At 41.2% G+C, this 15,467-nt stretch overlaps 1 protein-coding gene across 1 annotated transcript; it reads right to left on the bottom strand.

Annotated features, from left to right (window-relative positions):
- Positions 1-12,599: 12,599 nt before the first annotated feature.
- LOC784525 (interferon beta-2) lies at positions 12,600-14,186 on the bottom strand. Its single transcript, XM_002689540.6, has one exon. The coding sequence runs from the start codon at positions 14,009-14,011 to the stop codon at positions 13,451-13,453; it is 561 nt and encodes a 186-aa protein (XP_002689586.1). The 5' UTR covers positions 14,012-14,186; the 3' UTR covers positions 12,600-13,450.
- Positions 14,187-15,467: the final 1,281 nt, after the last annotated feature.

Here is a 15,467-nt window from a genome sequence, read left to right as displayed (position 1 = left end):
TCTATGACTTTAACTCTTTGTGTTATTGGAGAAGACCCTTGAGAGTCCCTTGGACTGCAAGGAGATCCAACCAGTCCATCCTAAAAGGAGATCAGTCCTAAGTGTTCATTGGAATGACTTATGTTGAAGCTGAAACTCCAATACTTTGGACACCTGATACAAAGAACTGACTCATTTGAAAAGACCCTGATGCTGGGAAAGACTGAGGGCAGGAGGAGAAGGGGACGACAGAGGATGAGATGGTTGGATGGCATCACCAACTCAATGCACATGAGTTTGAGTAAGCTCCAGGAGTTGGTGATAGACAGGGAGGCCTGGCGTGCTGCGGTCCATGTGGTCGCAAAGAGACAGACACGACTGAGCAACTGAACTGAACTAAACTGAAACAACCATAATGGCCTGCCTCAGGGGATAACCTGACCCCACCTACCTGTGAAGGACTGTGATTCTTTGTGTGGCAATGGCACAGATGCCCTACTTGGCTACTTACCAGGTGGAACAGAAATTCACATTTGGGAAGGCCAGAATCACAGATAGATGTGACATCTTGGTTTGTTGATGTGACATGAGATATTCCATTTCACAGCACCCATGAAATGATTGTAAGGAAGTACAATTAACACATGCCCCTACCTGAGGCTTACTAGACATTCTGGGAGATATTTACAGGAATTAAAAGGTCCTTTGGAGAAGGAAATGGCAACCCACTCCAGTATTCTTGCCTGGAGAATCCCATGGACGGAGGAGCTTTGTGGACAACAGTCCACGGGTCGCAAAGAGTCGGACACGACTGAGCGACTTCACTCTCACTTTACTTTGTTTCCTCACCTCCCCCCAGTCTCTGATCCATAAAAGAATCTGACATCCAGGTCAGGACAAAATGGTTATTTTGAGGAGTTAGCCTTCCATCTTTATGGATATTTTCAGTGTAAGTCTAATGTATGATAATTTTCATGAATGATTTATAAATATTTGTAACAAATTATATTTCCTATTCTAGGCTAAGGGCTCAGGCATGTTGATCACTAATTTCCTCTTCTAAATCATATTTTGAAATCTTCTCTTTATTACTTTTCTATATGGTTTTTTACAGACTAATAGCATTGTGCTGAGCTTCCCAGGTGGAACTAATGGTAGAGAACCTGCCTGCCAATTCAGGAGACAGAGCAGACACCAGTTTGATCCCTGGGTCAGGAAGATCCCGTGGAGGAGGGCATGGCAACCCACTCCAGTATTCTTGCCTGGAGAATCCCGTGGACAGAAGAGCCTGGCAGCCTATGGTCCACAGACTCACAGAGAGTCAGACACGACTGAAGCGACTCAGCTCAAGCACAGCATTGAGGTAAAACTTCAGTGCCACCGAGTTTCTGTTCACGTTACTACATAACGTTACCTTCTTTACTCAGTGTTTATACTATTTGAAATTTAGCTCAAGTGTTTTTATATTTAATTGTAAATTCCATTTGTTTCTTATATGTATTGACCTACTTTCTCAAATTTAACGTGTTTTAACTCTCAAGGATATCAATATTATATTAATGAAAAAGATCTCGTTTATATTAAATTGCTACCTCTAATTATTTCCTTCATTATATTTTCTTGCTCTGTTTTGGCCTGCCTCTGTGTTGTCCTTGTTTTGGTATTAAGTATTTGGTATTATTTGACTTTAGGTTTTTTTCCTCTTGCAAGTTACAGTGGAGTTTGTGTTTTAAATAAATCAACAGTTTAAGTGGATTCTATTAATATTTATTATTTTAACCTTTATCAGTTTGGGTCTCAAACGTATTGGATTGATGCGTTACTTTTAACGTGACATTTACATGTTTCGTGACCCTTATCATATTCCCTTCAGTTCTCCAACAGTCATTTATTTAGAGCAAATATATAATGTTAAAGCAATTTAGAGTTTTGAAAGGTTGTTGTTGAATCACGTGAAGACACCAGGATTCTTGGCCCCCGTAGGAGAAGAATTCAATCCGGGGCCAGAGATGAGGCTTGATCGCTCAGAGCTTTTGTGTAATAAAGTTCTATTAAAGTATAAAGGAGATAGAGAAAGCTTCTGACATAGGCATCAGAAGGGGGCAGAAAGAGTACCCGCTTGCTAGTGTTAACAATGAGGTTATATAATCCAAAGAATGTCTGGAGGTTGTAAAGACCTCATCAGACCCACTCCCATAATTTACATTTTAAGATAACAGAATTAGCCAGAAGGTTTAATCCAAAGACTGTCCTCAGGCAGGATACATTATTATTATATAATCCTAAGGAATGCGGAGAAAGAAAAAAAGTTTGTCCTTTCTTCCTCCTGGAGAATTCCAGACCCCTCTGTCCTTGGGGACCCCTAGACTCCCTATCAACCTGCCTAGGAACTGACCCTCTCAGTTTCTCTGGATACTTGAGTGAAAAACTGAAAAACTAAAACTGCGAAATTTGATTTGAGACTTCCTTGGCCATTCAGTGGTTAGGATTCAGTACTTTCACTGCCGTGGGTCTGGGTTCAATCCCCAGTCAGGGAACAAAGGTCTCATAAGCCACGTGGCTGTCACAGCCAAAAATAATAATAAACTTTACAAAGTAACTTCCACTGATGTGACTATTCACTTCTAGTTCTTACTAGGACTTTTGCTTTTAGTCAACATAGTAAAGGTTCACAAGACATATGATACCAATAGAAATGCTTGTGAAGTTCTGTTCAGGTATAAACAGAGGGGAATATCCAAAAGTTAAATGAAAATAAATTGACTCCTTATTCAAGAAAATAAAAATGTTAATTTTGAATGCACTGAGAATGATGGTAAGTTGGATGCAGTTTGCAAAATGAGTGCCATGTATTCCAAATGTGATAACTGGAAAATTTTTGGAGTCTTGTGGTCAATAAGGCCCTAATCAACTTGAATTAAACAATTCTCATTTTAAGGTGAAGCATATGAGGATATAGCAATGAGTTTCGTATTCTTATCTAGCTTGTAAACTTGTTCTGAAGACAGTTCTCATCCTGGGGGTCAAAATCTTTTTGAATGATGATGATGCTGTTGCCATCATTAGACATCATGTCTCCTGACCTATTTTTCAAGACATGTTGAAACTATATCTAGGTACATATACAACTAAGGAAACAACGGGAAAATCTGTGTTGAGTGTCACATGGATTCTTCCACTTTGTTGGCTACCCCAGGAGCTTTAACCAAGAAAGCAGCTGACCCAGGTTAGGTCTGAGAGGAGAGTTTAAGCAGCAGGGGTTACTTCATCACACCAGGCTCTCCATGTGTTCCTGGAAGTCCCTCATGATCTTTCTTCAGGGATCTGTTATCCAGCGTTGGACTGGAGCAAGGAGCAAGCTAAAGCACTGAGAGAATGAATATCTGAGGCAGCCTTCCTTTTCTGTGTTCCAGGTCCTCAGCTTTGGAGTCTTTCTTGACTAGTGAATGATGCAGTCGAAACAAATGATACATGAACTGGAGTTACGCTGCCATCAAACACTGGCTTAGAGACTGGCTATATTGGTCTCTGAACTCCAGCTGGAAAGAAGACAGAAAATTGGAAATCAAAGAACATTTTGCTGTCCTACCAATTTAAACACAAAGTAACAAATACAGAAGTGAAGCAAAATAAATGATCATTCACCGTAGTGATTCTATAATGTGAAATATATGTCTTTCAGATACACATATTCATCTTTTTCAATAAAGGAAAAAAATGGATTTTCATTATTACATGCATTTGCCATTTTTCCTCTATTTTTATACTCTTAGCCATGGACATTTTCGTGTCAATATCATGTTTTCCAGTGTATCAATTTCATACATTAAACCTATCTATTTTTTCACTTCCATAAAGTGAATTAATTATTTTTCTATTGTTTTACTATTTTTATTGATGAAACATACTTGACGCTGATATATTTGTTCATGATGAGCTACAAATGGTATGTAATTTAAAAATAAGGTAAAGTACTTTTCTTATGTTCTTGATAGTATTTCAGATCTGACATGGTTTCCTATCAGGGTTATAAGTTTTTTAAATTTTATTACACAAAATAGACCTTTTATCCTCAGATTTTAACTAAATATAGAACCATTCCAGCATTGGGACTTCCAGTGATATCTGTGAACTCCAAGACGTGAATTGTTTTCTTATGTGAAACATAATCACATCTAAAATCAAACACAAACTTTCCTTTTTTGTTTCTCTGGTTGTATAGCTTTCTGCATGATTATTGTTGTTTAGTCGCTATGTCATGTCTGACTCTTTGTGACCCCATAGACTGTAGCATGCCAGGCTCCTCTGTCCAAAGGATAGTTCAGGCAAGAATACTGAAGTGGTTGTCATTTCCTTCTCCAGAGGATCTTCCCAAGCCAGGGATGGAACCCACATCTCTTGTGTCTTCTGCATTTACAGGCATATTCTGTACCAGTAGTGCCACCTCATCTGTTATATTGTAAGTTCAAATAGAGTTTAATTAGTTTTAACATAGAGAAGCATCAGGATTAAACATGGAAATGTTGTAGTTTCAAATTCTTTTTAAATGTTCTAATCTTTGAAACATCTCTTTTGCATTTAGAATATTTCATTCTGTGTTATCATAATTTAGATTGTTTGCATGGAAAACAAAACAGAGAGAAGGATTTTTGGAATGAATATGCCAATCTCAATAAATAAATTTTCCATTATAATATTAATTTCAAAATTCAAATTTGAAATCTTCAGCCATCAAGTAAATGACATATAAGATCTATTTTTTTCCCCTGCTCTGAAGTAACCACCTTTTTAGAGAACCAATGTGAGGCATAGCTAACACAGACCCCCCCCCCATATCTATCTATCTACCTATTCGTGTATAGGTGTATCAACATTCAAAAATTGAAGATCATGGCATCCAGTCCCATTACTTTATGGAAAATAGATGAGGAAAAAGTGGAAACTGTCAGATTTCATTATCTTGGAGTCCAAAATCACTACAGAGGGTGACTGCAGCCACAGATCAAAAGATGCTTGCTCCTGGAAAGAAAAGCTATGACTAACCTAGACAGTGTGTTAAGCAGAGACATCACTTTGCCATAAGGTCCATGTAGTCAAAGCTATGGTTTTTCCAGTAGTTGTAGGGATGTGAGAGTTGGACCAGAAAGAAGGCCTATTATACAGAGTGAAGTAAGCCAGAAAGAAAAGCACCAATACAGTATACTAATGCATATATATGGAATTTAGAAAGATGGTAACAATAACCCTGTATACAAGACAGCAAAAGAGACACTGATGTATAAAACAGTCTTTTGGCCTCTGTGGGAGAGGGAGAGGGTGGGATGATTTGGGAGAATGGCATTGAAATACGTATAATATCACATATGGAACGAGTCGCCAGTCCAGGTTCGATGCACGATACTGGATGCTTGGGGCTGGTGCACTGGGACGACCCAGAGGGATGGTATGGGGAGGCAGGAGGGAGGAGGGTTCAGGATGGGGAACACATGTATACCTGTGGCGGATTCATTTCGATATTTGGCAAAACCAATACAATATTGTAAAGTTTAAAAATAAAATAAAATTTAAAAAAGAAAAAGAAAGGGGAGGTAAATGATAAAAAAAAAAAAAAAAAGAAGGTTGAGTGCTGAAGAATTGGTGCTTTCGAACTGTGGTGCTGGAGAACACTCTTGAGAGTCTCTTGGACAGCAAGGAGATTAATTCAGTCAATCCTAAAGGAAATCAACCCTGAATAATCATCGGAAGGACTGGTGCTGAAGCTTTAATACTTTGGCCACCTGCTGAGAAGAAAACAACTCATTGAAAAAGACCCTGTTGCTGGGAAAGACTGAGGGCAGAAGGAGAAGAGGGTAACAGAGGATGAGATGGTTGCTTGGCATCACTGACTAAATGGACATGAGTTTGAGCAAGCTCCAGTAGATGGTGAAGGACAGGGAAGCCTGGCTTACTGCAGTTCATGGTGTCACAAAGACTCGGATACAACTTAGCAACTGAACAATATGTGTGTATATATATACACACACATGTACAATTTATATTAAATAAGTATACACATGTGTGTTGCCACTTTAACATAAAAGGGTGGAAAACAGATGTTTACTTGAATTGTTATCTTATCCTGTATTATTTACCTTCCTGCAACATAAATGCTATCTCATCAGCAGGGTAACAGGAAAACTAATTAAGTGGCTGTTGCTGCTGCTAAGTCACTTCAGTCGTGTCCGACTGAAGTGCAACCCATAGACGGCAGCCCACCAGGCTCCCCGATCCCTGGGATTCTCCAGGCAAATGACTGTTAGTGGTAATTAATCAGAGAAGGCAATGGCACCCCACTCCAGTACTCTTGCCTGGAAAATCCCATGGATGGAGGAGCCTAGTGGGCTGCAGTTCATGGGGTCGCTAAGAGTCGGACACGACTGAGCGACTTCACTTTCACTTTTCACTTTCATGCATTGGAAAAGGAAATGGCAACCCACTCCAGTGTTCTTGTCTGGAGAATCTCAGGGACGGGGGAGCCTGATGGGCTGCCGTCTATGGGGTCGCACAGAGTCGGACACGACTGAAGAGACTTAGCAGCAGCAGCAGCAGCAGTGGTAATTAATAGACTAAGCGTAATAATCTGTCAAATATTTTATATAGTGTTTCATAAGTTGCAATTAGTTTTAACGGTTAACTCTTCATTGCTACAAAAATTTTGTTTTAGTCTTCTTTGGTCCTTGCCCACAGCACGTGTGTGATATTTTTTGAAGATCATTTTCAGGAAGACTGAGTTCAACTTTCCATTTCCTATATTTAGATCAGAATGAGACTCGTGATTGTGGACCCAAATGGAGGACTCACTCATCAGTTTTTCTTCAGTCATCCTCAAGTACTTGCAAGGAATTGCCTGATTCTTCTTTTCTTGTCTCCTTTGGGTAGTAAGGAAACAGCAAGTAAACTGTCTACACTGTGGATATTTTCCTGTAGGCAATGCCTTTGGGGATCAGCTTGGACGTTTCTTTCAAACAGTCGATGATACTGTGAACTATGACTGGCATTCTTGTCGTTCTCCCCAAAGCTGAACTTGGAGAAAAAGCATTCGGGTCAGATTGTATTTTAACAAAGTGTGTGCAAGCAAGAACATTACTTGTTCCCCTCGACCCCTACCCAGAACTTCATTTGGACAAATAGTGCAAACGTGAACGTGGTCTCATGTCCTGTCAAGTACAAACTAGCACGTGCCATCGGCACTTGCCATCTACCTACAAGGATTTAATCATGTGCTCTTGCAGCTGCTGATTTTTAACACCCCTGGAAAGGAATTCAGGGTGGAAAGCAGAAGTGAGGCATGCTGTGAGCAGGGAAAACTGGCAGAACAAGTCTTCAGAAGGTTAGATGTTTTCAGGAGCCCATTTTATGAACCTGATTCTTCTATCTCCTCATATCTAGAAAGCAGGAACATCCTTCATGGTGATGACTGCTTCTTGTGACTCCAAGAAGCCTTCACGGAACTGGCGGAAAACTTCTACAAAAAATAGGCACATGATTACATGTACTCTCCCTTCACCAAAATCACATATATCCCTCTGTGCCTTTTTGGAACAGCTTCTCAGAGCTATCTGATGTGCTGTCTCCTGGGCTACAGTCCTCTTTTTGCCCCCTCAAAAACTTTCAACTTTCATGTTGTGCATTTTTGAAAGTCAGCACCCTGAACTTATTTTTTCATGCATTCCTCACCCAATAATTTCACAACTTGATTGCAGTGAGATTCACATGAGGATAAATCCAGGCCATGGAATGTGAGAGGAAGTGCTCTTGCCCTGTGTAGTCCTGGTGTTTGGAAACATCCCCTGTGAACCACCAGACTTCATCCCTTTACTGGCGAGTGTAGTAATTCAAGTACCACATTCAATTTGGAGTCACATGAGCTGATGATGGAAAAAGCCACTGAACAAAAGGTACCTGTGTCCCCGAATCATTCATTCATTTCAGTTGGTCAGTCATGTCCGACTTTTTGCAACCCCATGGACTGCAGCACCCCTGGCTTCCCTTGGTCCATCACCAACTCCCACAGCTTGCTCAAACTCATGTCCATCGAGTCAGTGATGCCATACAACCATCTCATCTTCTGTCACCCCTTCTCCTCCTGCCTTCAATCTTTCCCAGCATCAGGGTCTTTACCAGTGAGTCAGTTCTTCACATCAGGTGGCCAAATTACTGGCTTTTCAGCTTCAGCATCAGTCCTTCCAATTAATATTCAGGACTGATTTCCTCTAGGATGGACTGGTTTGATCTTGGTGCAGTCCAAGGGGCTCGCAAAGTTCGTCTCCAACACCACAGTTCAAAAGCATCAATTCTTCGGCACTCAGCTTTCTTTATAGACCAAATCTCACATCCACACATGACTACTAAAAAAACCATTGCTTTGACTAGACAGACCTTTGTTGGCAAAGTAATGTCTTTGATTTTTAATATGCTGTCTAGGTTGGTCATAGCATTTCTTCCAAGGAGAAAGTGTCTTTTAATTTCATGGCTGCACTCACCATCTGCAGTGATTTTGGAGCCCAAGATAATAAAGTCTGTCACTGTTTCCATTGTTCGCTATCTATTTTCCATGAAGTGGTAGAACGAGATGCCATGATCTTAGTTTTTGAATGTTGAGTTTTAAGCCAGGTTTTTCACTCTCTTCTTTCACTTTCATCAAGAGGCTCTTTAGTTCTTCTTCACTTTCTGCATAAGGGTGGTATCACCTGCATATCTAAGGTTATTGATATTTCTCCTGGCATTCTTGATTCCAGCTTGTGCTTCATACAGCCTAGCATTTTGCATGATGTACTCTGCATATAAGTTAAATAAGCAGGGTGACAATATACAGCCTTGCTATACTTCTTTTCCCAGTTTGGAGCCAGCCCGTTGTTCCATGTCCGGTTCTAACTGTTTCTTCTTGACCTGTATACAGGTTTCTCAGGAGACAGGTCAGGTGGTCTGATATTCCCAACCCTTCAAGAATATTCCACAGTTTGTTGTGATCTTCACAGTCAAAGGCTTTGGCTTAATCAATAAAGCAGAAATACATGTTTTTCTGGAATTCTCTTGCTTTTCTATGATCCAACAGATATTGGCCATTTGATCTCTGATTCCTCTGCCTTTTCTAAAACCAGCTTGAACATCTGGAAGTTCACGGTTCACGTGTTGCTGAAGCCTGACTTGGAGAATTTTGAGCATTACTTTACTAGCGTGTGAGATGAGTGCAATTGTGCGGTATTTTGAGCATTCTTTGGCATTGCCTTTCTTAGGGACTGGAGTGAAAACTGACCTTTTCCAGTCCTGTGGCCACTGCTGAGTTTTCCAAATATGCTGGCATATTAAGTGCAGCACTTTCACAGCATCATCTTTTAGGATTTGAAATAGCTCAAATGGAATTCCATCACCTCCACTAGCTTTGTTCGTAGTGATGCTGCCTAAGGCCCACTTGACTTTGCATTCCAGGATGTCTGGCTCTAGGTGAGTGATCACACCATCATGGTTATCTGGGTGATGAAGATCTTTCTTGTGTAGTTCTTCTATGTATTCTTGCCACCTCTTCTTAATATCTTGTGTTTCTGTTAGAAAAATGGTCCATACCATTTCTGTCCATTTTTTGTTGCCTGTCTTTGCATTAAATATTCTCTTGGTATCTCTAAGATACAAAGATTCTTGAAGAGATCTCTAGTCTTTCCCATTCTACTGTTTTCCTCTGTTTCTTTGCATTGATCACTGAGGAAGGCTTTCTTTTCTGTCCTTGCTATCCTTTGGAATGCTGCATTTCAATGGGTATATCTTTCCTTTTCTCCTTTGCCTTTCATTTCTCTTCTTTTCTCAACTATTTGTAAGGCCTCCTCAGACAACCATTTTGCCTTTTTGCATTTCTTTTTCTTGGGGATGGTCTTGATCCCTGCCTCCTGTACAATGTCATGAACTTCCATCCATAGTTCTTCAGGCACTCTGTCTATCAGATTTAATCCCTTGAATCTATTTGTCACTTCCACTGTGTAATCACAAGGGATTTGATTTAGGTCATACCAGAATGATCTAGTGTTTTTCCCTACTTTCTTCATTTTAAGGGTGAATTTGGGCTTCCCAGGTGGCTCAGATGGTAAAGTGTCTGCCTGCAATGTGGGAGACTGAATTCAATCCCTGGATCAGGAAGATCCCCTGGAGAAAGAAATGGCAACCCACTCCAGTACTCCTGCCTGGAAAATTCCGCGGACGGAGGAGCCTGGTAGGCTACAGTATATCGGGTCATAAAGAGTCAAACAGGAAGGACTGGGTGACCTCACTTCACTTTACTTCACTTTGGCAATAAGGAGTTCATGATCTGAGCCACAGTCTGCTCCTGGTCTTATTTTTGCTGACTGTGTAGAGCTTCTCCATCTTTGACTGCAAAGAATATAATCAAACTGATTTCAGTATTGACCATCTGGTTTTGTCCATGTGTAGAGTCGTCTCTTGTGTTGTTGGCAAAGGGTGTTTGTATGACCAGTGCATTCTCTTGGCAAAACTGTTAGCCTTTGCCCTGCTTCATTTTGTACTTAAGTCTAAATTTGCCTGTTATTCCAGTTATCTCTTGACTTCCTACTTTTGCATTCTACAGGGTGGGCATAAGACAGTTGGTTACAGGGCGATATAGGGGGCGTTGCTGACAAAGTGAAACATTGTAGCCGCCATGAGATTATTGGCTGTGCGGCGATGAGATATTGGCTGTCCCTAATGATTTGGGGTGGGGGGTGGTGGCGGCTTGCGTTGCAATCACGGTGGAGTCCCGTGGTGGTGAGGAGACTATTGGCTGTGGAACAATGGGAGGGCGTTGTGTACCAAGAGAAACACAGTGGCAGTGATGACACTACTGGCTCTGCTGCCACGGGGAGGGGCGGGGGCGGGGGGTTGGGCATTGCGCAGATGGAGCGCAGCAGCTAAGAGACTATTCACTGTGGCACCTTGCTGGAGTGTTGCTCACAGGTCGAATCTCGCGGTGGCTAGGAGGCGATTTGCTGTGGGATGATGGGAGAGCTTTTGGAGAACAAAGTGTAACACAGTGGCCGCTATGAGAGTATTCGCTGTGGGACTGTGGGAGGGCGTTGAGCACAAAATGGAACATGGTGGCCGCGATGATACTATCTGCTACGGGGCGATGGGAGGGCGATACCCGGCGGTGGCGATGGGAGTACAGCCGATGTGACCTTATGACAGCGTTGAGGACAAAGTGAGGCTGGGGATCAGCGAGGAGACCGTTGGTTATGGGACGACCGGAGGGGATGCGCGCACAGGAGGACCTGCGGTGGCGATGAGACTATTTGCTATGGGACAATGGGACAGAGTAGAGGTCAAAGTTAAACCAGGCTGTGGAGATGAGACCTTGGGCGATGGGAGTATGGGGCAGCTTTGAAGAAAAGTGAAACACCACGGTGGAGATGGGATTATTGGCGATGGGAAGACAGGACAGCATTGTTGTGCACAAAGGGGAAACCGGCGGCGGCCGTGAGCCTATAGGTGATGAGACCGTGGGCGGGAGCTGGACACCAAGGGGTAATCGGCGGTGGCTTTGAGACTTTTGGCTTTGAGAAGCGTGGATGGCGATGCGGACAAAATGAAAGCCGGCCACGGCGATGAGACATTTGTCTATGGGACGCTGAGAGGGTGTTGCGCACAGTGTGAAACTGTGGCAGCGATGAGACAATTGGCTACTGGACGATGCAAGGGCGTTGCGCACAAAGGGGAACCTGGCGCTGGCGAGGACACTCTTCGCTAAGGCGCAATGGGAAGGCGTTGTGCAGAAAGTGAAACACGGCGGTGGGATGAGACCTTGGGCGGTGGGAAGACTGGGACTGCATTGAAAAAAAATGAAACCCGGCGGCGGCGATGAGCCTATAGGGAATGGGACCACGCGAAGGCGATGCGCGCACAGGAGAACCTGCGGTGGCGATGAGACTGTCAATGTTTGCCCTGGGAAGTCAGAGGGCATCGCGGACACGTGTAAAACAGCGGAGGCGGTGAGAACATTGCGATGGGACGATAGAACTGCGGTGTGGACAAAGTTAAACCCGGCGGTGGGGGTGAGACTATGGGCGATGGGACGATGGGAGGGCCTTGAACACAAAGAGAGGCCAGGTGGAGTCTGTGAGACTATAGGCTTAGAGCTATTTTGGACAACATGAGAAACAGCCAAGGCGATGAGACTGGCTATGGGACCCTGGCAGTGCATTGCAGACAGAGGAGAACTCAGCGGTGGCCAGGGGACAAATAACCATGGGACGGTTTGAGGGGACTTCCTAGGGCTGAGACAGACTGCGGCCACCACCTGGGCAAGTGACCAGAAAACAGTGAGCTCCTGGAATGCTCTGGAACTTTCAGAGTGTCTTTCAAGGATTCAGCTGTGAATTGGGGGTGTTAAGTATTCAGTAGCTAAAAAGTAGGAATATTTTAAAAACACAGCAATTTATTTTTAAATTAATTTTCTATTTAATTAATATACTTATTTTAAATGAAATATTTCAAGTTTCCAGTTTTATAATAAATATATATAAGGTATTTAAAGTATAATTTTAACAATAGCATTTTAATAAACATTATTTAAATTAAATTTTCTTTGTATTAAAACAAGTCTTTAGTATACTTTTACATTTCTGTTTTTAGTGGATGTAAACTTGTTAATAATTTCATGATTACTTTTCACTTACTTTTAATTGAGAGAATTACCATGTTTGACAATTTCTAGTGACCCGATGGTAGTTTTAAGTAATTTTTAACTCATATTCTTGAAATCTCTTTCTGAGGACAACATTGTTGGAAATAAAGGTTGGAGTACACAAGCAACTAAGGCCATTTAGAAGGTCAGAATTTTTCATTTACTTTAGTAAGAATTTTATAAACTAAATGGAATTTCCCCGATTTTATTGGCATCAAGAAGGCTTACTTTGTAAGACTCTCAAATGTAAGGTGATGTACATTTCTCCCTAATTAATAATTAAAAAAAACCCACATCATATCAAGAAGCCCTACAAAATGAGCTGTCTGGTACATTTAAAGAAGTGAAAAGACAAGAGTAGGTAAACAGTATGGATACATGGAGAGCATGCATATAACTTAGACATTCCACATGGTTTCCTTGTATTTTAAATGCCTCAAAGGCAGGGGCCAAAAACTCTACTACTCTGCAGGCTTGTTTTGCAATGAATGTCTCCAAGGTGCTCTGCAATTTTTAATATGTGTTGTCACATAAATCAAGTTGACATTGAAACTGCCACATTAACTTTTGTTTCATAAATAATTTATTTCTCATATAAAAGTTTAAATAAATAAATAATGCATAAATCAATTTAAAAATAGCTTAGTCTTTAACTGTCCATTGAAATCCAGTGCATTGCATTGTTAGTTACTTCAGGAGCCTCTGCTGGCTGAAGAGTCTCACCTCAAAGTCACATTGTCCCTTCCCAGAGCCACAGGTGGGAGGTGTTCAGTCACGGAGGTAATCTGTTAGTCTCATCAGGAAAGAAAAGTTCCTGAGTATTTGCACTCGCACAACTGTCCAGGCACACCTGTTGTACTCCTTGGACTTCAGGTACTGCATGAGGTTGAAGTAATATTTCCTCAGGTGAAGAACGGTTGTGTCTCCCATAGTGAAATTTTGCTTCTGCATTATTTCCTTTTGGATTGGCTGCAGACGATTCATCTGCCCATAGAGTTCCTCAAGGAGGTCCTCAATGATGGTCTCAGACCAGCCAGTGTTGGAGAAGTCTCTGGTGAGAATGCCGAAGATGTGCTGGAGCATCTCATACATGACCAATATGGCATCTTCCTTCCGGAACTGCTGTGCTTGCTTCATCTCCTCAGGCATCTGGAAGTCCATCCTGGCCTCGAGGCAATGTTGAGGAGTTGAAGGTAACTGCCACAGGAGTTTCTGACACACTGCAAGGCTCCGCCTTTGTTGGAATTGAAGCAAGCTGTAGCTCCTGGAAAGAGCTGTGGTGGAGAAACACAGCAGGAGAACCATTGGGAGGAGGCAACGGTGGGTCATGGTGAAATCAGGCACAGGGCTGCCTGTTCTGCTAGTAGATGCTGAAGCTGAGTCTTCAAGGGTTTGCAAAGTGAATGTCCTTCATCCTTGAGTGTGGGCTACTTATACAGGATGGCCCTCCATTCTTTCTATTTGAGAGGAATTTCCCACTTTCAGTTCTCCCTTTCAGTTTTCCTGTGTCATTTAAATTATTAGTTGCCTCCAAAACTCTTTTTCTTTAAGCTCCTTGCTATTTTAATTTACATATACCACATGGAAAAAAGATATAGAAACTGAGAATTTCTAATGTTTTTTAAAGTTTCAATGAATTGCTGAATGTTAAAGAAAAATATAAGCCAAATCTTTTGAACTAGATTATTACAGGATTCTTTCATTTCGAAAAGATTTTTCTTTTTCTGTTTTCATATTATGAGATTTGTGGACAGGGGGCCTTGTTTGGAAGAGTTTCTTTTTCATAAGAATTAGGTTTAATTCTCAAATATGCTATTACCAAACAATAATACTTGCAGTTTATGATTTTAAAAAAGATACCTATTTTTTACATCTATAAGAGAATAATGTTAAACTAAGTTGATGAACAATAAATACATGATATATGTATGATTTAAAATAAAAATATGCAGTTTATAATTTTTAAAAAGGGACCTATTTTTTTCAATCTAAAATAGAGTGACGTTCCTAGAGGGGTGGGAAGGGGCAGGAAGGTTCCACAGGGAGGGGATGTATGTATACCTGTGGCTGATTCATGTTGATATATGGCAGAAACCAACACAATATTGTAAACCAATTATCACTCAATTAAAAATAAATATATTTACATAAAAGAAAAAATAATGTATATAAAAAACAAAACAGAATGATGTTAAACTAAGTTGTCCTGAATTTTTTTGGAGGCCTTAGCCATAAGGAGCAAGACATCACATAACTTTATCAACCTTGTTGTTGTTTTTCAGTCGCTAGGTCGGGTCCGACTTTTTGCAACCCCATGGAAGGCAGAATACCAGGCTTCCCTGTCCTTCAGTACCTCCCGGAGTTTGTTCAAACTCATTATCACTTCATGGTAAATAGATGGGGAAACAATGGAAACAGTGACAGACTTTATGTGCCAGGGCTCCAAAACCAGTGCAGATGGTGACTGCAGCTAGGAAATTAAAAAACTACTTCTTTTTATATGAAGGTGCAATTTAAATTTTTCTGGAGGCCACATCAAAAGAGTAAAAAGAAAAAAGTTAATTTGAACAGTATATTTTCTTTAACAATATATCTAAATGTTATCATTTCAACATAAAACAATACAAAACTAGCAATGAGATAGTTACATTCTTCTTTTTCATAGTGCCTTCAAAATACAGTGCATGCTGTTAGTCACAGTACAGCTCAGGCTGGACTAGGCAAGCGCTCAGTTGGCCACATGGGGTTGTCGGCTCCATGGTGACCAACACAGCTCAAGATGGAG

Source organism: Bos taurus, chromosome 8 (assembly GCF_002263795.3).
Source record: "Bos taurus isolate L1 Dominette 01449 registration number 42190680 breed Hereford chromosome 8, ARS-UCD2.0, whole genome shotgun sequence".
NCBI classification, from domain to species: domain Eukaryota; kingdom Metazoa; phylum Chordata; class Mammalia; order Artiodactyla; family Bovidae; genus Bos; species Bos taurus.
Note: the sequence above shows the minus strand (reverse complement) of the source record. Positions and strands in the feature narration are given on the sequence as shown.

Coding starts and splice junctions, on each gene's coding strand:
- LOC784525 (XM_002689540.6), bottom strand. CDS start 14,011: ATGACCCACCGTTGCCTCCTCCCAATGGTTCTCCTGCTGTGTTTCTCC.